Raw genomic sequence first — 26,090 nt, 5'->3', positions numbered from 1 at the left:
TCATGTAGTAGTCAGAAGCATACCTCGTGTTTAGACATTCACAATTGAGAAGACCTTTCAATGAACACAAAGATACAGCATAAAACGACTACCTCTAAAACATTCTGAAATGCTAATTAGCATGGCTTGTCTTTTTGCAAAACTGGTAGAGAAGCATGTGACTATAATAATCAGCTGACAGATTTGTAAGACTCAGATTTGCTAACCACCATCATGTGAAAGCTGAAAGTGATCACGTGATTCTCCACATAGGCAGAACTATCCTAACGCTGACCCAGAATGAGCAAGCTGATCAGATGTTTTGACTTCATATTTGTTGCAAGTGTGTGAATCAGACTACTGAAGCTTTAAGATCGGCTTGTCGGCCCGATGTCTGGCACATTTAAAGGGTGATAGAATATGGCAGTGTATTCTTTTCATTTCAAATTTATTATGTTACCACATATTCTTGCCATCAGTATATTAATAGATTGAGCTAGACCATGCTCAAAACCATGTCTGCATTAAGAAAAAAAAACCTGAAAAAATATCCTGAGTATGGCCAGAAAAAGACTATACATATCACACAAGTATACTTCTATATGTATACTTAACTGTACACAGAACACATTATACGTCTCAGGTTTTACAGTGGAATACTGATGAAAGTACAACAAAAACTGCATGGCAGAAGCAAATGATTACTGGGATAATTATACTAACATAACCTCATATTTTGTCAAAAACCATTGTGTTTTAGTGCCAAGATAGATAAGGCAGACTGTGAATTACAACAAAACACATCAAGTTTCATCCAGTTAAACACAAGTCTTTGTTTCAGTAAAAATATTGTGTATCCCGCTTTTACTCTGTTATGAATATTTCAGCTAAGCCTGAAGCAAAGGCTAGTCAGCCAGCATGAGAACGGATCAATGAACAAATCTGAGGGCTCTGCAAGAAAAGAGACAAGTGAGGAAAGGCTGCCTTTATAGCAATTATAGAGTTTGTTTGTAAGCTTGTCAAAGAACAAGCCATTGAGAACATTAGTAGTTGTGGCATCATGTCAGTTAATAAACCCCAATGACTCTCTGTAAGAAGTTCCTTTGGGTATAATTGCATAAAGCTAAAAGTATTCACACATCACAGGAAGTGGTTATGAGAAAGTAGGAATCCTTGAGATGAAGAGCTTCACTGAAACACACAAAAGGGAAATGTTCACATCACATTCTTCAGTGTTGCCACATGAAGACATGTCACGGTTGTCTTCCCAGATTCTGCTAGCACAGTAGCTTAAAAAAAATAAAATAGGTCCACAAGATAACAGCATGCACGTGAAAGTGCACAGTAACAATAAGACCATCAGTGAACGAGGTATAACAATCGGGAAGTGGTGTATCCATGTAACAGCTTTGTGCGGTTGGGTTGTGTGTTTTGGTCTTCAAGTAGAAGGTACTTTCAGTGCTTTTCTAAATTGGACCCTGAAAATGGAAAAAAAACTACAATTAAGTATGAGGCTGTTGAATTTGTCTCCATACCGTGTAATTCTAATGGATGTGGCACACATGCTGATAAGAATTTGCATTAAAATAGCTATAGCCGTGCCATGCATGGCTATAGAGAGATTCGGATGCATTCTGCAAAAAACTGTAGCAGGCAGTATTTTTCCCCACTGCATGCTATTCGGATGCAGCCTTTTGATTTCAATAGGCTGCGTTTCTGCATGCCAAATCACATGTGGGAAAATGCTGTGATTCAGCTGCAGTGGAAACGGGCCCTAACGCCTAACTTTCTCAAACGGGTTAAAGTGCAGTATAAATATTTTGGACAAGACGCACCCTTAAACGTATGCCAGATGGAACAAAGATAAATTGAAAGTTGAGACACGTTTTAAAGATTAAGAGACATTCCAATGAGAGTGAAAAAAACAAGTCAAAACAAATGAAGAGTGAAAATACGAATGCAATAATTAAGGCAAACCTGAAGTGAAAAGAAACTTAACTGTGTATATAGTATGAATAGTAAATAGAAGATCAGTAACAGAACAGGGTCTCATTTTTATTTTGAGTTTAAAATCAAACTTTTTAAAGAAAACCTGTAACGAAAAAATCTCCCCTGTGGGGTACTCACCTCGGGTGGGGGAAGCCTCCGGATCCTATTGAGGCTTCCCCCGTCCTCCACGGTCCCACGGCAGCGGAGATAAAGCTCCCCGAACAGAGGGGATGTAAATATTTACCTTCCTGGCTCCAGCGCAGGCGCAGTATTGGCTCTCCGCTCGGAGATAGGCAGAAATAGCCGATCGCTGTTGGGCAGCTCTACTGCGCAGACGCAAGTCTCCTGTGCCTGCGCAGTAAAGCAGACCCGACAGAGATCGGCTATTTTCGCCTATCTCTGTGCGGAGAGCAGCAACAGCGCCCCGGCTGGAGCCAGGAAAGAAAGATAAATCAGCGCTTGTCAGGCTTGTCGAGGGAGGATTCGGGGACACTTCGGGGGAGCCAGCGCTGGACTGCCTGCAGCTACAGGGGAGGGGGAAGCCTCATTGGGACCCTGAGGCTTCCCCCTCCCGAGGAGAGTACCTCCCAGGGGAACTTTTTTTTGTTACAGGTTCTCTTTAAGACTAAATTGTAAACAGCAGCAGTTTACTTTTCAGGGTATGGGCTAAATTCGACTTTGAATGCCTTATTTGCAGAAAAGTATTATATATATATATTTATTTTTTTCACACTTGCTTCACTGGAAAACAGAAAGACAACTTCTTAGCAGAATAAGTACTATATGTATGTGCACTTAATAAAGGCACCGGTTTAAAATGGTGCAGGATATTGGTAGTAGAATATTGGTACCGATATTCTACTTCATTCATATATTCAAATATCGGTAATATTAACCGATATTTTACTATGATGTAGCCTCCCCCTCCTCTTATACAGAACCCTCCAACCAACCTTAAAGGGCAACTGAAGTTAGAAGACTATGGAGGCTGCCATATTTCTTCCCTTTTAAACAATACTAGCTGCCTGGCAGACCTGCTGATCTATTTGGCAGAAGAAGTGTCTGAATAACAACACAAAAAAGCATGCAGCTACTCTTATGAGATGTGTCATAAACACCTAATCTGCATATGCTTGTTCAGGGTTTGTGGCTAAAAGTATTAGCAGCAGAGGATCAGCAGGATAGCCAGAAAATGAGTTGAACTTACCCAGAGCTTCTAATGGTCCCCCGCAGACATCCTGCGCCCCCGCGCAGCCCGACTTTAAAGTCTAAAAACCACTGCGCCTGCGTTGCCGTGTCCTCATTCCCGCTGTCACCAGGAGCGTACTGCGCAGGCACATACCATACTGGGCTTGTGCTATACACTCCTGATGACGCCAGTGGGAGCGAGGACATGGCAACGCAGGCACAGTGGTTTTCAGACTTTAAAGTCTGAAATTCTAGAAGTGAACTGGAGGTGGGGCTGAAGCATCGGTGAGTGGCTGTGTGGGCACAGGATGTCTGCGGGGGGACCATTCAAAGCCCCTGGTAAGTTTAACTCATTTTCCCCCGACCCACCTACAGTATCCCTTTAAAAGGAAATAAATATGGCGTCCTCCATATCCCTCTTGCTAACCTTAAACCCTCCCCCCACCACCTAACCCCCCCCCCCTCCAGTGGGCACCTAACCTTGCCCCTGTTAAAATGCATCCAACCTAAAAGGGCACCAGCTATAATAGCAGGCGCAGGACGTATCTTGCGCTATTTTCAACTGCTACTCTGTATGTACCTATGATTTATCTCATGTCACATGTCAAAGCAGGTATTAGAGGACAGGTCCGAGCAAAAAAACTAAAACTATATCTACTAACCTGGGGCTTCCTCCAACCCTTGGCAGCCTATCTGTCCCTCACCACAGCTCCGGTGTCCCCTGATCCCCCTCCGTTGCAGATGCCGACCTAATCAGTTTGACATCTACTGCGCCTGCACAAGCGCAGGACTGGGCAGCTTGCGCTTATGTAGCCTGAAGCGTTCTGTGCAGGCGCAGAAGTACCGCAGGAGTGCCATAGCGGATGTGCACTCGCACAGGCACAGTAAATGCTGAACTGGCGAGGTTGGCATCTGCAATGAATGGGATCCGGGGACACCGGAGCTGCGGCTAGATACAGATAGCCTGCCAGGGGCTGGTGGAAGCGCCGGGTAAGTAGATCCTTTTTTTTTTTTTTTTTTATTTAGCGCACCATCTGTCCTTTAAGATATAGGACATTACAATATAAGGATTGTTTAAAATGTTTACAGGTTAAGTGTTAGTGTACTTTATAATGTCAGCAGGATAAATCCTGATATCTTTTAAATTAATGAAAATGTGTGTATATACAAACCTGTTTACATGAGAGAGCAAGGCATTCTGATACAGCCCTGGTTGTTGTCTTCATTGCTGTCCAGTTTTTTCATTCTGTACTGGTGAATTTCACGGACCAGTGTATAAAATGCATCTTCAACACCCTAAATAAACCATTTAAATGAAAAATAAAAGGCTATATTTAAAAATGAGCATCATAAGAGGTCTTATTAGGTTATTAAAATGTGTTTAGCATGAGTGAGATAGAACAAAAACAATTATTTTCCTGCTGTCTTTAACCCCCTTTCAGGAAATTTCACCTCGTTCCCAGTCACTACTGTCAAAGACAAACAAACGTATCGGAAAACTCCCTAATATGAACACCATTAAAATTGAAAGGCCTTCCAACACTAGCGAAAAGAAATGTTTTAAGGACAACTGAACAGAGGGCTATGGAGGCGGTCATATTTATTTCCTTTTAACCACTTCAGGAGGAGAGCAAATTTAACACATCAGCGCTGCTCCCATTCATTCACCAATAACTCAATAATCACACTTAAAGAATACCAGCGCCGAAAGGTTCTGGTAAAAATGATAGATGCAGTATGTAGGGGGTAAAAAGTACATACCGGCCGCCCCTCCTGGCCGCTTCCGTCTGCCGCCGTTATCGTCATATCCATGCCGGTGTCCGGCGACTTTGGTGACCTTTGCCTGGGACATACTGCACCCTGTGTGCGCAGTATGTCCTTCCCTCTTTGCTTCTGTCCGGCGCATAGTTAGCGGCTCAGATGCACGCTGACACCTCCGTCTTCTGTGTGCTGCGTGTGCGCTCCAGTAAACCAAGTGTCATATGCTAATAATGTGACGCTTGGTTTAGTGGATCACATGCAGCACACAGATGACGGAGGTGTCAGCGTGCATCTGAGCCGCTAATTATGCGCCCCCCTACACACTGCATCTATCATTTTTACCAGAACCTTTCAGTTCTGGTATCCTTTAAAGATAACCAGAGATGAATAAAAAGCCTGTTTTTTACCTACCCGGGGCTTCCTCCAGCCCCATAAGCATGGATGCATCCCTTGCCGTCCTCACGCATGCCTACTGCGGTCTGGCCAGAATTCTCAGTTCAGCCGCAATCAAACCCTGGTAGACGGCTCAGTCTGACTGAGTGACGTCAGCTGGGGCCTTCTGCGCATGCACAGAAGGCCCCTGCTGACGTCACACAGCCTCTTACCAGAGCAGACTGCGGCTGAATGGCGGCGCTGAGGACGGCGAGGGACACATCCGTGCTTATGGGGCTGGAGGAAGCACTGGGTAAGTAAAAAAAAATGCGTTTTATTCATCTCTGGGTCACTTCAATGATCTATATATAGTTTTTTTTTTTGTTTTATTCAGGAAAAAATTAGGCTTAGTATGTGATAATTTTGTTTAGTAATTACCTTATTTTCTATGCATTTTAAAAGTAAAATTTCTTCATTTACACCCATTATCCCTTTACAACAAATAGTGCTATGTAGACGTTAAATCCTTAGATGTTATTTGCTTATCCATCCTGGTTATTACAACATTTAGATTATGGTATGTTCCTAATACAATGTGTGGTGACAATAGTGTATTTGGAAATAAAGGTGTCTTTTTTCTATTTTTTGCTTTCTCATTGTACACTATCGATTACTACAAGACCTTATTTGCAAATAAGAACAGTAATATACCCTCATACATATCGAAAAAGACAAATTCCCTAGGTAACAATATATGTTTTTTTTCTTTTATATTCGGTCTTATTTTGGTACAGAATATGCAACAATGTATTGCTTTTGATTCAGATTGCAACTAAAAAGAATACACAAGACATGGGCCTCAACCCTAAAACTCTTAACTGTATTCTAGTACTTATAGTTAAAATATGTTACCATATATATCTCTTGTAGTTTTGCTAAAACTTTCCCAAGCTTGATCATAATTTTGAAAATTATGTTAGATTGAGTTTGTCCCTACTAATATTTATGCGACGTGGGTCCAAGCTTTAAAACACGCCAAAATGTATTCTACAACCCGTCACAATTAAAATGATACCACATGTGCCTCATTTACTAACAAACTAGTGGTGCAATTTCCACAACTACACTGGACGTATACAGTGATTTGCAAAAGTATTCGGCCCCCGTGAAGCTTTCCACATTTTGTCATATTACTGCCACAAACATGAATCCATTTTATTGGAATACCACGTGAAAAACCAATACAAAGTGGTGCACATGTGAGAAGTGGAACGAAAATCATACACGATTTCAAACATTTTTTTTTTTTTACAAATAAATAACTGCAATGTGGGGTGTGCGTAATTATTCAGTCCCCTTTGGTCTGAGTGCAGTCAGTTGCCCATAGACATTACCTGATGAGTGCTAATGACTAAATAGAGTGCACCTGTGTGTAATCTAATGTCAGTACAAATACAGCTGCTCTAGGACAGCCTCAGAGGTTGTCTAAGAGAATATTGGGAGCAACAACACCATGAAGTCCAAAGAAGACACCAGACAGGTCTGGGATAAAGTTATTGAGACATTTGTTATGCTGCATACACACTTGAGATAAAAGTCTTTGGAAAAGGCAAGATCACAGACCAATTTTACCCCCTTCCATGTAGTATGAGAGCCATACTCTACACAGTCTATTTTATGGAGCTGAACTCCCCATCAGATAAAATCTTTGCAAGATGCTGCACACAAAGATGCCCGTACACATTCAAAAGATCAGTATCTGCAAAAGATCTCTACCTGCAAAAGATCCATTCCTGCAAAATGCATTCATAGTCTATGAGATCTGCAGATCCTCATACACACCTTGTTTAACAGACTTCATCTGCATATCTGGCAATCATCTGCAGATCTGAAAATCCATCCTGGTGGATCTGATCTGCAGATGATTGCCTGTTAAACAAGGTGTGTATGATGATCTGCAGATCTCAGACTATGAATGCATTTTGCAGGAATGGATCTATTGCAGGAAGAGATGTTTTGCAGATAATGATCTTTTGAATGTGTACGGGCATCTTTGTGTGCAGCATCTTGCAAAGATTTTATCTGATGGGGAGTGCAGCTCCATAGAATAGACTGTGTAGAGTATGGCTCTCATACTACATGGAAGGGGGTAAAATTGGTCTGTGATCTTGCCTTTTCCAAAGACTTTTATCTCAAGTGTGTATGCAGCATAAGGCTACAAAAAGATTTCCAAAGCCTTAAGCATCCCACGGAGCACTGTTCAAGCTATCATGATTCCAAACATTAAAAAAAAAAACAACAACAACTGCAAAGTGGAGTATGCATAATTATTCAGCCCCCTGAGTCAATACTTTGTAGAACCACATTTTGCTGCAATTACAGCTGCCAGTCTTTTAGGGCCCGTTTCTACTGGCCACTGCGTGCGGCTGCGAGATGCGCGGTGGCACTTCCTGGTTAGTGGGAACGCTGATGAATCCCAGAAGCCGCACCATGCTCGGCTATGGAATTCGCAGCCTCTCACACGGAAAGTGGCGGCAATGTCAGCCGAATCACTAAGGTAAGCGATTCGGCCCGGCGGCGCCATAGTTTCCTATGGCAGAGTTTCCCCCGCGTGATTCGCCTGCAGGGAAACTCTGCGGATTGGGCCGGTTTCCGCAGTTGTGGAAACAGGCCCTTAGGGTATGTCTCTACCAGCTTTGCACATCTAGAGACTGAAATCTTTGCCCATTCTTCATTGCAAAACAGCTCCAGCTCAGTCAGATTAGATGGACAGCGTTTGTGTACAGCAGTTTTCAGAACTTGCCACAGATTCTCGATTGGATTTAGATCTGGACTTTGACTGGGCCATTCTAACACATGGATATGTTTTGTTTTAAACCATTCCATTGTTGCCCTGGCTTTATGTTTAGGGTTGTCGTCCTGCTGGAAGGTGAACCTCCGCCCCATTCTCAAGTCTTTTGCAGACTCCAAGAGGTTTTCTTCCAAGACTGCCCTGTATTTGCCCCATCCATCTTCCCATCAACTCTGACCAGCTTCCCTGTCCCTGCTGAAGAGAAGCACCCCCAGAGCACGATGCTGCCACCACCATATTTGACAGTGGGAATGTTTTCCGCCACATATAGCGTTTTGCATTTTGGCCAAAAAGTTCAATTTTGGTCTCATCTGACAAGAGCACCTTCTTCCACAGGTTTGCTGTGTTCCCCACATGACTTGTGGCAAACTGCAAACGGGACTTCTTATGCTTTTCTGTTAACAAGGTCTTTCTTCTTGCCACACACTGAAATCTATTAGAAATGGGTTCCTAGTGTGTGGCACACATCAGATAGATTCCTGTCAGATTTGACTTGACAGGCATCTGACAGAAATCTGATGGTCGAATCTGCTGCAAATCTATAAATGTATGGCCACCTTAAGAATTGTTCTGGTCAGACTGCAGATGAATAGGTAGGCTGACGTGGCAGATTCTTTATTAGACCACCTGGATGTACCAACAGGGCAGATGGTTTACCAACCCTAATCCAATCAGGTGCAGTGAAAATCATAGGACATTAGCTATAGATGATAGCAGGGTTTAAATGATCACAGTAAACCATCACTGCTCTCCACTGCATATGTATTTCACTAATTAAGCTCTGTTGGTAAACTCTGTGAGTGCAGAACTTAAAATGCAAACCTGTCTTGTTTTTGCTGATGTTTCAATAAAAGGTATTCCGTAACTCCTGGCTAGTTCCTGGGCTTGCTTGGTGTCCACAGTCCGTGTCGGCAGATCACACTTGTTACCAACAAGTACCATAGGAACATCATCAGAATCTTTCACCCTTTTTATTTGCTCCCTGCATTAAAAGAAAAAAAACCCCAGTTATTTTAAATTAAAATATTGCAAAGCTAAAAACACGCAATGTACAAAAAAATGATTTACCAATTTGCCTGTGTTGCTCATATCTCAGCAAAAATTTGGTCAAACACCCCTCTCCCTCTTTCGCTAGGGGCTAAAGCAGCACCCATGTAGCAGCAGATACTGGGCTCAATTCACTAAGCGGTTTCTGTGATGAGGATGATGATATAATTTCCTGAGGTATTTGCATATGGTTTTTTACTGTGGTGCATTCACTAAGCGATTTATTTTACAGAAAGCAATATTGATATAAGTACAGTTCTTAAAATTCTGACAAAATTCATAAATTACAAGCAAAATTAATAAAATAAAGCATGAATGCTTTATTTTAAAGCATGGAGTCAATTAACATACCATTAGTGAAATGGTATTTAAGTCTAAAGCTTGCCACACAGCATACAACTTTTTAAATATCTTTTCAATTCAAGAATTGCAATCAATTTTTCTGATTGATTGTAACATTCCAAAAATCTGACCAATGTACCACACACGTTAAATTTTTCCTCAATTATGAAAAAAAAATGATTGAAAAAAATTGCTTGGTTCAGTACATCAAGTAATTGACAATCAACCACACACTATCCAATTTTCATATAAATTGAGCAAAAAAATCCAACACTCCCGATCATCTTTTATCGAATAAAAATGAGAAATCAGATTTCTTGAAAGGAATGAAAAAAAAAAAAAAAAAAAGCTTTCGATTTTTGGGGACAATCGATTATTTTTATTGAATTGTCATAAAATGTGATCATTTTACTGTATGGTGTGTGGCCACCTTAAGCCTACAGATGTTAGTGTGGTTTGATCATTACCATTACAATAAAGCAAGAGGAACACAGATATAAAATAATCGTGCTATATTTCATATTTAGCTTGTTTTTTTTTACTAATGTATACCGGTATATAGTACTGAAAAATATTTCATGAAACTATAATAAACATTCTATACAAACCTCTATTTGAGGGTTAACACCTCACGGGTGTGTCTACTCTGTTTTTTATGCATTGTAAAATCACTGTGACAAGCTATAGGAGGCAAGAATGAGCAAGGTCTGACCTTAGCAGAGGATATGTTTGAACTGGTCATAATTTAAATAATGTATAGGAGCTACTACTGCTAAGTTAGTGTAAACACTTCTAATTCACAGGATGTTATGATGAATTTATGTATTTTTTGCAAAGCAGTTTTATAGAACGTGATGATTATAAGCACCTAGTACTACACAATAAATTCATTGCACCTTACATAGGGATAGCAGAGGACTAAATTGGTGAAACAAATGTATATATTTGTAGGATTCTGATTGACAGCATTTACACTATGTTTACATATGACTGTGGCTGATTGCTTTTGTACTGAGCATATTCTGACTTTTCCATGATGTTGGCAGATATTGCTTTTGGATTATTGTTGCAGTGTATTTTTTTTTTTTTTTTTTTACAAACAGTGCTATTAAAAGACCACGGTCGCAAAAAAGTTTAAAATGTAAAATACTGTGTACGTCTAAAATGTACCGGTACATTTGTTCCAGCATAAAATGCACTATAATTTTTCTTTCTCCTATGTCGCTGCCACTTACAATAGGATGTACAAATCTGGTTTTACACTAGTTCGGGGGTAGGAAACCTATGGCTCGGGAGCCAGATGTAGCTCTTTTGATGGCTACATCTGGCTCACATACAAATCAGTAGGGGTTGATTCACTAAGCTACACTGCTCAAGCAGTGCACGTAAAATTTTCAAAGTAGGCATGCTACTGCTGTTGCATGCTCTACTAACTTACACTCCCCCCAAAACTAACAGCTGCGCCATTTGTCCCACTCTGGATCCTGTCAGGTCCAGCGACTTTGTAGGACAAGATCCCTGCACTTTGATTGGCCCAATAGGCTGCCTGTTGGGCCAAAGTGCGGGGATTTCGTCCTACAAAGTGAATGAACCCCTAAGTCAGCTAGCTAATTGTACAAGCTGTTAGTCGGTATTTCTCCTGTCTGGCTCTCGGGGAAATTGCTAATGTTGCTGAAACCCAAGAGAAGCTGAAGATGTGTCTGACACTTCCGCTGCCCGGCAGATCAAATGTATACACATCACCGTGGCAACGGACGTGAGCCCTCTGCTGTGCATGTGCACTTTCCCAGTTTCTATGGCTCTCACAGAATTACATTTTAAAATGTGGCGGTTATGGCTCTCTCAACCAAAAAGGTTCCTGACCCCTGGACTAGTCGATCTCCTCATGGGGGATTTTTCAAAGTTTTCTATATTTTTGAAACACACGTGCTACACAGCAGTTCATCAGAAAAACTGCCAAAATAGTGTGCAAGTGAATAATCAGGCCAGACAACATCTTTGTACCGATTCTCTCTTAGGAGGGCTTTCATAAAGAATAAAAGGAAACACTGAGAACCCTCTCTCAGTTGCTCACACCACACGGGACAATACGGCCAAGCAGCCAGCTTCTGCTGTTTATAAAACTTTTTTGAACTAAAGGACTCTACGCCGGCCTCACAGGCTTGCTCGTATTGTTGAGTTGGTGGTAAATGTCTTTGTACTTTTGCACAACTGTTAATGTCTGTTGATGTCTGTCGTTTTGTCTGCCAGTGTATCTGTTGCCTGTCTTTGTACTTGCCATGCCATGTAAACCACAAATAATTTGAGTACGACTTCCATCGCACTTGGCGAATAAATCTTATTCTGATTCTGAATCCCCAGGAAGAGATGGACTAGTCCAAAATCTGTCAGATATTTACTATCTGCTGTAAGTGGCCAAGACATAGGAGAAAAGTAATTTATATTATGGTGTAATAATCAATATCAAGAATTATTGCACACTGAATTTACTATTTACTGGCGCAACACTGATCCTTGCATTAATTTATAGTTTGGGCTGCATCAGTGTCAGCCCAAGTGCGCAGACGTGGAGCTGAGGCCACATGCGGACATCTGTGGACACGCAGGCATGAATTCTAGTGCCCGTTTTCAAAATGGGGCTCATGTAAATATATATATATATATATATATATTACTGTATTACTATTAGTCTACCTAAGCCCGTTTAAAAACGGGCTCTAGGTAGTGATACCACCACTCCGTGTTAGTGTGCATGCGCGCACCCGCCCACCGCACGCTCATCCGTCTGCCCGTCTCCCTGTCCCAACGGTTGAATGTACTGCGCATATGCGCAGTACAGAAAACCACGGACACACAGACAGGGAAAGATGATGACGCGGGGACAGTTAGGTTTTATCATAGAGGATATATATATATATATATATATATATATATATATATATATAGATAGATAGATAGATAGATAGATAGATAGATAGATAGATAGATAGATAGATAGATAGATAGATAGATAGATATCTTTTACATTAGTGGTTCTTCTAGGGACAGGTTTTCACAAAAGGATTATTTGACCTGCTTATTCAGAAGCTATGAAAATACGTTTTTCCTCTCAGCTAAATAGCATATATTGTGCTATGGGTAGGGTGAATGAAAAGAAGCTCTGTTGCAGAATACACTGTAGCAATTGACCAAAAAAGACCAAAGTGGCTGATTGTCAGTCTGGGATATCAATATATACATAAAAAACCATTAAAGTCCACTGCTAGTGAACAAAAATTTCAAATCTCTGTATGTAGTAGCTCCAGTGCTGCAGAGATTAAACTTTAAATTATAAAGTCCACTTCCTCCTTTGAAGCTCCTGCAAAGCCACTTGGTTGATGAGTGAAGTGTTCAAGAATCCTGAGATATTTTGTGTTAAGACCAGTTCAGCCCTATTTTGTGCTAACATTTAAAAGTAATACAATTGGATAAGCCCTTATATTTCCTTGCTCACTCTGTCATTACCACTGTACAAAAAAAACCTGGTAATGAGGCATTTCCACCATATCAGAAGAAAAGACTACCATGTACAGCTCAGAAAAAGAATACAGGATGAAGACAAATGTCATATTTTATTATAAAGGTACATATTAACCTGTAAGAATTAATGTCCGCAAAAGATTTGCTATTGTTGATCGCAAATACACAAAGAAAGCCTTCACCAGTCCTCATATACTGGTCACGCATGGCACTGTACTCCTCTTGGCCAGCAGTATCCAAGATATCCAACAAACAGGTCTCCCCATCAATCACCACCTGCTTCCTGTAAGAGTCCTAGAGAAAGTGAGACAATTTATAGTTGGAAAAGGAATGCACTGAAATTAGCATACGCAGAGTTTGACAATAGTGCACAAAACCTTTTACTGTCTCTTGTGCCCTTTTTGGAACCTTAGCAACAATATCTATCTTTCTATCAGTCATTCCTCCTGCGGAATACTTCATTATGTGAAAATGATTTAAGCTGAATTCTTCAGAGTCGCGCAGACAGCAGAGTTTCCGTGTGAAGGTCAAGAGCTAATTTCATTGGCTCCTGACTTCATCCTAAAATGGTTGAAGAGTTAATGTCACCATTGTGTAAATACACACACACACACACACACACACACACACACACACACACACACACACACACACACACACACACACACACACACACACACACACACACACTTAGTATTTATAGACATAAACTAAATATCCTCATGCAACAAATATTTGGTACCGTATATACTCTAGTATAAGCCGAGTTTTTGTGCCCAAAAAAGTGGCCCAAAAGTGGGGGTCTCGGCTTATACTCGAGTCACTATCAAAGTGTAAGCCCCTTCTGAGTGCCCTTTCCGAAACACCCATCTCCCCACTGCGCAAAGCGGAACTGAGCGGTACGGCTATGTTCCCTCCCCCCACACATATGCGGACTGCAGATAGTCAGTGCCGCCTGTGAGCTGTGCCGGCCGCCTAAGTGACAGAGAGCATGCTGCTGGCTGCTGCTGCCCGGGCCTTCATCATTGCCTGTATTCAGCTTCCCTCCTGGATTCTCTGCTCCCCCTTTTCTGCCGCTCTCCCCCGTTGTTAGCTGTTCTGAGCTCAGGTCTCGTCGGGACACAGCATGTCACCAGGAACACTCGTAGTCTCATTGGTATGAGGACATCTAGTGGCGCCTCTCCCCACGTGCATCGCTGAAGGTATCTTAGAGATGAGTTCCCAGCGGTGCGCTGTGCCGCGACAAGACCTGATCACTGATCAGTTGACAGCGGGGGAGAGCTGAACAAGGGAATGGGGGGGAGGGGGGGGGGTAGGACGACAGACACACCGAGCAGACAGAGTACTGAGCCGCAGGGGATGCTGAGTACAGGTGATGACGAAGGCCCGGGCAGCTGCAGTCATGAGGTGAGAGCAGCACCTAGGACACTTATTATGCCAATTAGCATGCTGTCACAGAGGGGGGCAGCACGGCACACAGCCCACACAGAGTACTGAGCTAAACTGAATAATCTGCTGCACTCATGGTGTCTGAACTTCTTGGTGCAAATTTACCTGGAGACATATCAAAGCATGGGGCCTCACTTTAAGTGATATAATGCCAATGTAAAGAGACAGACTGACTAGAAAAAGGAGTAGACTGAATGAGTGCAGGACAAGCAGGAGTAATGAGCGGACTGAATGATTGCAGGTCATGCAGGAGTAATGCGCGGACTGAATGACTGTAGGACATGCAGGAGTAATGAGCGGACTGAATGATTGTAGGACATGCAGGAGTAATGAGCTGAATGATTGCAGGACATGCAGGAGTAATGAGCGGACTGAATAACTGCAGGATATGCAGGAGTAATGAACAGACTGCAGGATATGCAGGAGTAATGAGCAGACTGAATGACTGCAGGACATGCAGGAGTAATGAGCGGACTGAATGATTGCAGGACATGCAGGATTAATGAGCGGACTGAACGATTGCAGGACATGCTAATAAGCGAACTGAATGATTACTAGATATGCAGTAGTAATGATGCTGCATTTCCTACCCTCGGGTTATACTCGGGTCAATCATTTTCCCCCACTTTTTTAGGGAAAAGTTGAGGGGTCGGCTTATACTCTAGTATATACAGTAAGTTTGGAGCATTATTTTACTATAATGTTAACCACTTGAGGACCACAGTGATAAACCCCCCTAAAGACCAGGCACATTTTCTCTAAAATGGCCACTGCAGCTTTAAGGCCAAGCTGCAGGGCCGCACAACACAGCACACCTCTTTTCCCCCCAACCAACAGAGCTCTCTGTTGGTGGGGTCTTTTCGCCCCCAAGTTGTTTATTTTATTTTTTTTATATTTAGGTATGTTTTTTTTTTTTAATGTTTCTGACAATTTTTTCTGCCTATGAGAGCCGATCGCACTCTTGTCCCCCAGGGGGACAGCTGTGTCACACGGCTGTCCCCAGTACAGCGCTGCTGCTGATCACAGCGCTGTACTAACAGTAAAGACAACCCCGCGGTTTCGCCGTCTAACAGTCTCTCGAGCGGCAATAGCCCCCCGAGCAGGAGATGCGTGCGCAGCCTGCGCGCGATCTCCTGCAAAATGCAGCCCCAGGACTTGACGCCAATCGGCGTTAGGCGGTCCTGAGGCTGCCACCGCGGCCACGCCCATGGGCGTGGAGCGGTCTCCAGGTAGTTAAGCAAAGGGCCTTCTTCAAAGCTTTGGGTTCACACTGGTCTGTGCAGAAAACTCAAAAGTATTTTCCACACGCAAATTTTCAGAAACTATGTACTTTGTCTGCATTATAACACGTATGTTTTACCACAGAATCCGATTGTTAATGTGAAAAGGAGTGCAAAGTGTGAAATTATGGTGCAGTTTGTAAGTTTTTTCTTGCATGCAAAAATTGCAACTAGATGTAAACTAGTCCATAGACTTACATTAATTGCAAGTTCAAATGCGAATGGGAAAAGAAACGCATTGAAATCAGGCAATTGTCTAAGTTTTGACTTATTTATGGTTTTGTGTATTTGAAAGTAACTATGAGGAATAGCCGTGTTGGACTAGGAAAACACAGTGTGTTAACAGGAGTCCAGTCATGTCACTGGCCACCTCTTTAGCGATTTGCCAAAATGGATCACTTTGCTTGATGTCTTTTGGTTCCTTTAGAGGAAGTTCCCATAGCAGGTTGCAGATGGCCAGTCTGCACTCCTTCCTCTTCTATAAAGCAGTACACCAGGCTTTATCAAACAAGGTTCACTGGAGCCCCAGGGTTTCTTGAGTACTCTGCAGGTGTTCCTTGGCATTTTCCCCCCATCATGGGGAAAGTGTGATAGAGCACACTATAATAGGGGATACTGTAAAAAGAAGCACTAAATCAGGGGTCAGAATAATAATGAGCGCATTAATAAAAAGCACTAGAATAAGGATACAGTATAATAAGTGGCCCTGTAATAGGGGGCAGTGAAATAAACAGCTACTTTTAAAGTCCATGCCTCCTGCAAAATAAATACAGAGGTTCCCGGAGATCAAAAAAATATTTACAGGGGCTCCTTGAGATCCAAAAATGATTTGCAGGGTTCCTCCAGGCTAAAAAGGTTGAGAAAGGCTGCAGTACACATTCCTCAGCTGGGGAAAAAAAGGCAGTGTGCCTGTGCAGCGCACAATCTATACAGCAGCACTGTATACTTATAATTTCAAGTGACATGAGTGTACCTAGCATAACATGGATGTGAGAGAAACAGGATTGTGACATATGTACACAAGAAGCTGCATTTAAATTTAGAGTCAATCAGAGGTATCATTCGAGATACTCCTGAAATAGCCTACTAATGGTCACGTCCACTGAGTGACGGAGAGACCAAGTAGCAGAAACCAATGACTGGAATAGGTGGACTTCATAAATGGATTGCCTAGGATGTACAAAACCATATCTTTGAAATGGGCAGGACTTCAAACACAGTTTAGTACTGCCAAAGTTAGGCTTTGTGTACAACGAGATTTCCTCTATCTAATGTACCTTGATGTCAGCAACCTAGATTGTGATAATGGACATTCTGGATACTTTGGCAGACTTCTTATATATTTACCACTGCGAGCAGCAGAAAGACACCTCCTGCACATAGAATAGAATGGGCTGCATAGCAGAGAAGCACATCTGTACACAGGCTGGATAAAAAAAAAAAAGTCACCTGACGCGATCACCAAATTTTGGGTGACGTTTATCATAAGTGCATGTGCAGTTTTAGATGCTAAACTGCTTTCTTCGTGTAATTTTATTTTATTCTTACATTCCTCTTTACCTGGAAAGCATGTAAGCAAACAAGAATTTGAATGACAACTTACCTCAATTGTCGGATCATACTCATCAACAAAATGGTTCTGTATGAGCTGAATTGTTAAGGCACTTTTCCCAACACCTCCGGCTCCCACCACCACCAGTTTGTATTCCGTCATTTCTGTAGACCGACTCCCTGATAGACAAAAAAAAGCAGTTGTAATGATTGTTATAATGTACAACCCCCCCCCCCCCCCCCCCAATAAGACATGTGTTAATGTGTAAAGTTGCAAGCGATCTGAAGGCATGCCTTCAGTGAGTAAGCACAATAGCTTTATAAAATGACCGTATACTACTGCCAATCAGGGCAGTTTCTGAGCTAAATTGCACCCAGGGCAAGGGTGTAAAAATTGCCCCCTCCCCACACGGAGAAAGGTATAGATGCCCACAGTAGCCAGATCTAGTTGCCCACAGTATAGGTAGCCAGCTACAAGTCCTCCCAGTATAGGTAGCCCATATAGTTGCCCTAGTATAGGTTAGATAGGTAGGTGCACCCACATATGGGTTAGATAGGTAGGTGCCCCCAGTATAGGTTAGATAGGTATATGCCTCCAATATACAGTGGTTTGCAAAAGTATTCGGCCTCCTTGAAGTTTTCCACATTTTGTCATATTACTGCCACAAACATGAATCAATTTTATTGGATTTCCACGTGAAAGGCCAATACAAAGTGGTGCACACGTGAGAAGTGGAACGAAAATCATACATGATTCCAAACATTTTTTTTACAAATAAATAACTGCAAAGTGGGGTGTATGTAATTATTCAGCCCCTTTTGGTCTGAGTGCGGTCAGTTGCCCATAGACATTGCCTGAGAAATGCTAATGACTAAATCGAGTGCGCCTGTGTGTAATCTAATGTCAGTACAAATACAGCTGCTCTGTGACGGCCTCAGAGGTTGTCTAAGAGAATATTGGGAGCAACAACACCATGAAGTCCAAAGAACACACCAGACAGGTCAGGGATACAGTTATCGAAAAATTTAAAGCAGGCTTAGGCTACAAAAAGATTTCCAAAGCCTTGAACATCCCACGGAGCACTGTTCAAGCGATCATTCAGAAATGGAAGGAGTATGGCACAACTGTAAACCTACCAAGACAAGGCCGTCCAACTAAACTCACAGGCCGAACAAGGAGAGCGCTGATCAGAAATGCAGTCAAGAGGACCATGGTGACTCTGGACGAGCTGCAGAGATCTACAGCTCAGGTGGGGGAATCTGTCCATAGGACAACTATTAGTTGAGCACTGCACAAAGTTGGCCTTTATGGAAGAGTGGCAAGAAGAAAGACATTGTTAACAGAAAAGCATAAGAAGTACTTTTTGCAGTTTGCCACAAGCCATGTGGGGGACACAGCAAACATGTGGAAGAAGGTGCTCTGGTCAGATGAGACCAAAATGGAACTTTTTGGCCAAAATGCAAAACGCTATGTGTGGCGGAAAACTAACACTGCACATCACTCTGAACACACCATTCCCACTGTCAAATATGGTGGTGGGAGCATCATGCTCTGGGGGTGCTTCTCTTCAGCAGGGACAGGGAAACTGGTCAGAGTTGATGGGAAGATGGAGCCAAATACAGGGCAATCTTGGAAGAAAACCTCTTGGAGTCTGCAAAGGACTTGAAACTGGGGCGGAGGTTCACCTTCCAGCAGGACAACGACCCTAAACATAATGCCAGGGCAACAATGGAATGGTTTAAAAACAAAACATATCCATGTGTTAGAATGGCCCAATCAAAGTCCAGATCTAAATTCAATCGAGAATCTGTGGCAAGATCTGAAAACTGCTGTTTACAAACACTGTCCATCTAACTTGACTGAGCTGGAGCTGTTTTGCAAAAAAGAATGGGCAAGGATCTCAGTCTCTTGATGTGCAAAGCTGGTAGAAACATACCCTAAAAGACTGGCAGCTGTAATTGCAGCAAAAGGTGGTTCTACAAAGTATTGACTCAGGGGGCTGAATAATTATGCATACTCCACTTTGCAGTTCTTTTTTTTTTTTTTTTAATGTTTGGAATCATGTATGATTTTGGTTCCACTTCTCACGTGTACACCACTTTGTATTGGTCTGTCATGTGGAATTCCAATAAAATTGATTCATGTTTGTGGCAGTAATATGACAAAATGTGGAAAACTTCAAGGGGGCCGAAAACTTTTGCAAACCATTGTAGGTAGCCAGTACAGTTGCCCCCACTACAGGTTAGATATAGGTAGGTGCCTAAAGCATAGATAGCCAGTATAGTTGCCCCCAGTATAGGTTAGATAGGTAGGTGCCCCCAGTATAGGTTAGTTAGGTAGGTGCCTCCAGCATAGGTAATCAGTATAGTTGTCCCCAGTATAGGTTCGATAGGTAGGTGCATGCAGTATAGGTTAGATAGGTAGGTGCACACAGTATAGGTTAAATGAGTAGGTGTCTCCAGCATAGTTAGCAAGCATAGGGGCAGGTGAGGGCAGGCATAGTGGAGTTTCAACTCACCTTCCTTGATCCCTGTACGCATGCAGCCTCTATCTTCTTCCTGTTCCGGCATCTGTAGCACTGGTAAGAGCGCCCCCTGTGATGACATGCGGTTACGTCATCACAGGGGGCGCCGTTACCAACGCAATGGACGCCTGGGAGAGGAAGAAGAAAGAGGCTGTGTGCAGGGATCGAGGAAGGTGAGTTAAAACTCAGCTATGCCTGCTCTCCCCCACTGCTGTGTCCACCCCCCTGCCCGGTGCCCCGGGTGGTCACACCCTTTGCACGCCGTAAAAAACAGGCCTGCTGTCAACAGTAACAATTGTGCTCATATGTTTACATATCCTGGCTGATTTTGTAAAAGGTTACCATTCTTAAAAGGAAACCAGGCAAAACACATCTCTTATTTTTAATTGGATACAAATTAAATTATGATACATCTGAAAATAACACTAAATATAACAGTTAGCAAAATACTTACTTGGTCCCTGTTGAACAGTGTGTAAAACCTTATCTCTCAATATTTTGTATTCTGACCTATAGCATCAATGACTTGTTTGTAAGTCTGTTGTGATAGCTATGGATGAGAGACTCAAAGGGACCCTTAGGAGCACGCTAAAATGGACAAATTAACTTACTTGGGGCTTCCTCTAGCCCCTTGTAGTCAGCGAAGTCTCTTGGTGTCCTTCAGGCTTCCTCCATTCTGCCCCCGGTGGCACCATTAGATCAGCGACTTCGGTCAAAGTCGTGTGCAACTGCGCATGCGCCCGTTGCTGTAAGCGTTCTGCCCAAGCGTGATTCATACTTAAGAGGACCACGCTTGTGCAGAGCGGTTACGACAATGGGCATGCGACGGGGCCGCACATGTGGCTGGATGGTGTACTGGTTAAGGGCTCTGCCTCTGACATGGGAGACCTGGGTTCGAATCTCGGCTCTGCCTGTTCAGTAAGCCAGTAATTCAGTAAGGAGTTCATTGGACAAGACTCCCTAACACTGCTACTGCCTACTGAGTGCGCTCCAGTGGCTGCCTCGCAAGCGCTTTGAGTCCGACAGGAGAAAGGCGCTATACAAATACTGCCATTATATTATTTTAGTGGCTGAATAGAGTACTGGTTAAGGGCTCTGCCTTTGACATGGGAGGCCAGGGTTCGAATCCTGGCTAGGTCAAGTACCTATTCAGTAAGGAGTTCAAGGCAAGACTCCTTAACACTGTAGGGTGGCCTCCTGAGCGCGTCCCAGTGGCTGCAGCTTTTGAGCGCTTTGAGTCCAACAGGAGAAAAGCGCTATATAAATGTTTTTTTGCTTGCTTGCTTTGCTTGCTTACATGTGCAGTTGCACGCGACTTTGGCCGAAATCGCCACTCTAACAGAGCCACCTGAGGCAGAACGGAGGGAGCCCAAATTACGCCAAGGGACCTCACCGACTACAATGGCCTGGAGGAGTCCCTTTAATTTTCTCAGATGCTTAAGCTGTCCTTTCTTCTTGGAGAAAAGCCTCCAGTTTCTGTAAATTCTTGGTCTGTCTTGCATGAACTGCACGTTTGAAATCTCCCCAAAGTGTCTCAATGACACGGAGGTCAGGCCACTCCAGAACCGTTACTTTTTTTTTTCAAAGGGTGTGCCATGCGCAGCTTCTGGGCTGATAAAATGTAAATTTATCTTCCAGGTTTTGCAGCTAGCATGTTGCATTAATCTTGCAAAAAACCCTGACCAAATTCCCTGTGCCACTCTAGCTCACACCCCCCACCAAAACATCAGCAATCCACCAACACACTTCACGATATTTGAACATAGGCCTTGTTGACTGTTCAGTGTTTAGGATTGTGCCCATAAAGTTCAATTTTGGTCTCATTGCTCCAAATGACTTTTTTCCAGAAGTTTTGATGCTTGTCTAAAAGCTGTTTTACATATTTAAAGCAGGCCATTTTCTGACCTTGGCACAATAAAGGCTTTATTCTGGCAACTTGAGCATACGGCCATCCCTGAAGTGTAGAGAAGCCTGGATTTCACCTGAAGTTATCTGTGGATTTTCTTTGTATCCCAAATAATTATCCTGGCAGTTCTGACTGAAGGTTTTGTTGGTGTACTTGACCTTAGCTTGTTGACGGAACCCCTCAGCTCAGAATCTTACTGACTTTTTTTTTTCTTTACACAGACTACTCTCATTACAAGCAAACCAGTCACTGATATGGACAGTTACCCTTAATATCCTATTAACCTGTGTGTATCAATTTGTGTGCGTATTATCAGGCCAAAACTTCAAAGGTAAGTATACCTTTGATCAAGGCCAATATGACTGAATTTTCTAGGGGAAAAAAAAACATCAAATTCTGCCAAGGTAAGTAAACCTATGAGCATAACTGTAAAAGTGATAGCCTCTATAGTACTTGTCAAAAGTTTTAGCAGTGGCACACGTCTTTGCAAACATTGCTGCTTCTGCATTCTTTGATTATTTTGAAATTTTTCTATTCTATACTGAAGAACAATTATAAACATTTTATAAAGTTTCAAAGGTTTTAACATCAGTTTTGGGCAAACAGACGATCTTTATAGTGTTTGTCCTTAACGTCTGCAATTCAGTGTACATGCTGGATATTGGCTCCTGTACCAAACTTATTAGTGCTTAAAGAGAATTTTAATATGGAAGTTAATAAATTGTTGGCTTCTACTTGTCCACCCTTTGAGAATTGACCACTAAGTTTTCAGTGGGATCTTCCTGAACACAGGTCCAAGTTTTCAGTGTTATGATGTCTTAGACACTGTTACCATTTTTACTTCATGATAACACGGTCCATCATGGTGGAAAATACACAGATCACCAAACTGCATCTGAATTGTTAGAAGTTGCTTTTGCTGGACATCTTGAATGTATTATTTCAAGCAGTGTCTGTGGTCAGAATTGTGTGAAGCAGGATGCTTCACTGTTGGAAAGACAAGACTCAAGGTTATGGTGGCCATACATGGTACAATTTTTTCATACAACCTTACCATTTCTATGTAGTATAAGGGTAAATTAAGTGAATATACTGAAAGGATAATTTAGGCAGTACCCTTATATTACATAGAAATGGTAAGATTGTATGAAAAAAATTGTACCATGTATGGTCACCATTAGTGTCTTTTTTTCCTCTGAACAATTTTCCACATTTCCCAAACATTAGGAAGGAGTATTATTGAAAATAACTTGGGCAGTCCTAGATGATGTTCTTGCTGCATACATGTAAAAAAACTGCACCAGAAAATTTGGGCGCAAAGCCGAAAACCGTCTCAACCTGCTCCTGCAAAAAGTATAGTGATCATCCAGTCATCTGTGGGTATTAAATGACAGTGCTGGAACCCAGACTGAGGGCGGGAAGACCTGCTGCTCACTATTGCTCACTATTCCTGTTGAGCCTTCTGGGTTTCTAGTTTGGGTGGATGCGCAGATGGAGCATTGCTGGTGCGGGCGGCCACCTACATTGCAACGCTGGCTGGTGTCCATGGTTATCCACACTTCCAGTATTGGCTGGCACTCTTCCAAGTATGGAGACGTCCCCCTTTATAATCTCTTAACCTGAAGAAATGGAGGGTGTCTCCTCCGGGAAACGCATTGTCTGTCAGCCCAATAAAGCGACTTTTAGTCACTTTCTGTTCCCCCGTAGACGTTTGATATAGTCACGGAGATCAACGGTCGTGTCTAGGTACACCGAGCCTCCCTTCCTGCACTCCTCGCTGAGGTCTAGACTGACTGGAAAGCCCAGTCCACGGCTGCCATCTAAGAGGGACACAAGCTGACTCCGGCTGATTCTGAATCAGCACGCAAGGAGCACACAAACTAAGACAATAGCGGATAATTGTGTCACCTACCAACCGCATTCTGGTGCCAGTAAATTCTCTTATTTACAGTTTATTCCTCAAGAGGCGGGTGGACAAACAAACCCCCACAAATTCTGCTAAACTTTAAAGAGTAACTGATAGGCATTAAATACAAAATTAATTTTCTGCAGGCTGTTACAATAGTCAAGAGGATGCTAACCAGGCAAATCCAAACTTTAAAATCAATCTTACTGTGCTCCTTCTATCCCCATGCCCCCAGGCTCTAAGATGGTACGCAGACTAACACAGACGCAAAAGAGAAGTGACATGCTATGCTGTATCAGCCTGATTGGCTGAAGCCTCTGTCACTCACCTCTCTGCGCTGTGATTGGATGCCTGCTCTCCCCTTCACTCTCTATGTTTCAGCCGCGTTAGTGCGCAGGGAGGGGGGCAGAGGCTGTCTCCTGTCACTGTCCTCGGCTCCCCTCCTCCAGGGGCATGTGGGCTCCCTCTCTGCTGCATCTGCCGCCCGCCACTCGCAGAATTCCCCCTCTTTCCCGTGCTGAATAATGGGGAAGGATAAAGGAGCTGCACACAGACTCCCTGAATAATGGTTCCAGGTGCTGCAGTTCCCTTCTATACTCTCTGCACTGCCTCCGGTGGTAGTGCAGAGAACAGATGGGAACGCCAGCACTTGGATACATTATTAGGCGAATCTGTGCCTGCTGCCTTTATCCTCCCCGCTGTGCTCTGAATCAGTGCAGGGAGGAGGGGGGTGCGGGGGGGGGGGGGGGGATTCTTTAACCCGGAGGGCACAAGATGGCCCCTGCCAGGAAAATAATATAAATTGAAAATTAAAAAAAAACCTGTGGACAGTGCATTACACCTGATATGTAAGTAGAGCAAGAATTTATCTACTTACATATGTATTTTTTGTGGGGGGCATATGATGGCTAACAGTTGTTCTTTAAGCATGGATTATGAAATAATGGGTTGTCATCAGATCTGATTGGCAGATCGTGCAGAGGTCTTGATAAAGAAAGTCCAACATTGCAAGTATGGACTCTTTGCATAAACAATGTAATAAGTGTCAATAAAAGCCTTTGGAACTTATAAAATGTTTTTCATTTTACTTCAATATACCACAGAAACAACTGACAAAAATATTTAAACACACTGAAGCAGCAAACTTTAACCTTTTGGGGACCAAGTACGTTGAATCAACGTCCAGCAGGTGGTGCTACCGTTCTGACTGGACGTTGATTCAACGTCTGCGCTAATGAACCGTCCCGACGCGATCGTGCGCACCGGAGAGGGGAGATTAAGCTGTCATATGACAGCTGCTGCTGATCACTACGATCGCTGTCGGATCGTAGTGATCAATTTGACAGCTGCGGCGGTAGGGGAGAAAGAAGAGGATCCACTCACCTCCCTGCCGTTTCCGAGACAATAGCGCCCCCCACCGCTCTTGCCGGCATCTCTGCTCCTTCTGACATCAGCGTCAGGTCCCGGCTTGATGACGTCTTTAAGCCGCGACCCGGAACTGAGCGGCAGTAGGAGCTGAGATGCCGGCCGGAGCGGAGGGATCTGCTGCGCTTCTTCGCTTGAGCCTGGAAGGTGAGTGATTGCTGCTGACAAGGGGGGGGGGGAGAAACAACACCTGGCCACACAGGGGGGAGACAGCCCAGCCAGACCCTGCAGGGATCCGGCTGCCTGACCCCCCAAACGCACCCCCCCTTTTGCAAAAATGCCTGGTCCTGAAGGGGGGTTAGGCGGCCGGTCCCGAAAGGGTTAAGAAAACCAGTACAGTGAAACCTTGGTTTGCAAGCATAATTCATTCTGTAGACATGCTTGTAATCCAAAGCACTCATATCAAAACAAATTTCCCCATAAAAAATAATTGAAACCAAGGTGATTCGCTCCACAATCCAAAAACAGCTATAGGAAACTATTTAATACAAAGTATTGTACTGTATAAAGTAAAAATGTAAACAAGACTAAAGGTCCGTACACACGCCGGACTTTAGGCAACGACGGGTCCGTCGTTGCCTCCCGCTGGGTGGGCGTGCCAGCGACAGTCCGGCGTGTGTACGCTCTGTCGTCAGACTGATACGGCTGTTCCTGAGCGATCCGCCGGGCGGATCGCTCAGAAACAGCCGTATCAGTCTGACGACAGAGCGTACACACGCCGGACTGTCGCTGGCACGCCCACCCAGCGGGAGGCAACGACGGACCCGTCGTTGCCTAAAGTCCGGCGTGTGTACGGACCTTTACTATAACTAACAGAATTATTGTTATCTGTTGCCTCATCCCAACCTTTTGTTTGTGTGGCTTTAACAAGGAACTTATCCAGTGACATTTGCTTTTGCCTACTTTTGAGGGATTCACAGGAATGTGGCATCGTACAATCCCTACATTCAGATTAAAGTGGATTTGAACTCTTGCACAGGACAAAAGAAAAACAAAGAAA

General features: G+C 43.2%; 1 protein-coding gene across 2 annotated transcripts in view; it reads right to left on the bottom strand.

Annotated features, from left to right (window-relative positions):
• Positions 1-1,070: 1,070 nt before the first annotated feature.
• The window catches only part of NRAS (NRAS proto-oncogene, GTPase), a 59,565-nt gene continuing 34,545 nt past the window's right edge, over positions 1,071-26,090 (bottom strand). For both annotated transcript variants that reach the window (XM_068269691.1, XM_068269690.1), the window contains exons 2-6: positions 17,381-17,508; positions 13,164-13,342; positions 8,963-9,122; positions 4,329-4,452; positions 1,071-1,457 (exon numbers count right to left, since the gene is read on the bottom strand). In XM_068269691.1, coding sequence (XP_068125792.1) covers positions 4,333-4,452; positions 8,963-9,122; positions 13,164-13,342; positions 17,381-17,491 — 570 coding nt within the window. In that variant the 5' untranslated portion in view covers positions 17,492-17,508 and the 3' untranslated portion in view covers positions 1,071-1,457; positions 4,329-4,332. The remainder of the gene's footprint in view (positions 1,458-4,328; positions 4,453-8,962; positions 9,123-13,163; positions 13,343-17,380; positions 17,509-26,090) is intronic.

The sequence above is a fragment of the Hyperolius riggenbachi genome, chromosome 2 (assembly GCF_040937935.1).
Source record: "Hyperolius riggenbachi isolate aHypRig1 chromosome 2, aHypRig1.pri, whole genome shotgun sequence".
NCBI lineage: Eukaryota > Metazoa > Chordata > Amphibia > Anura > Hyperoliidae > Hyperolius > Hyperolius riggenbachi.
This window is presented reverse-complemented; position numbering and strand designations above follow the sequence as displayed.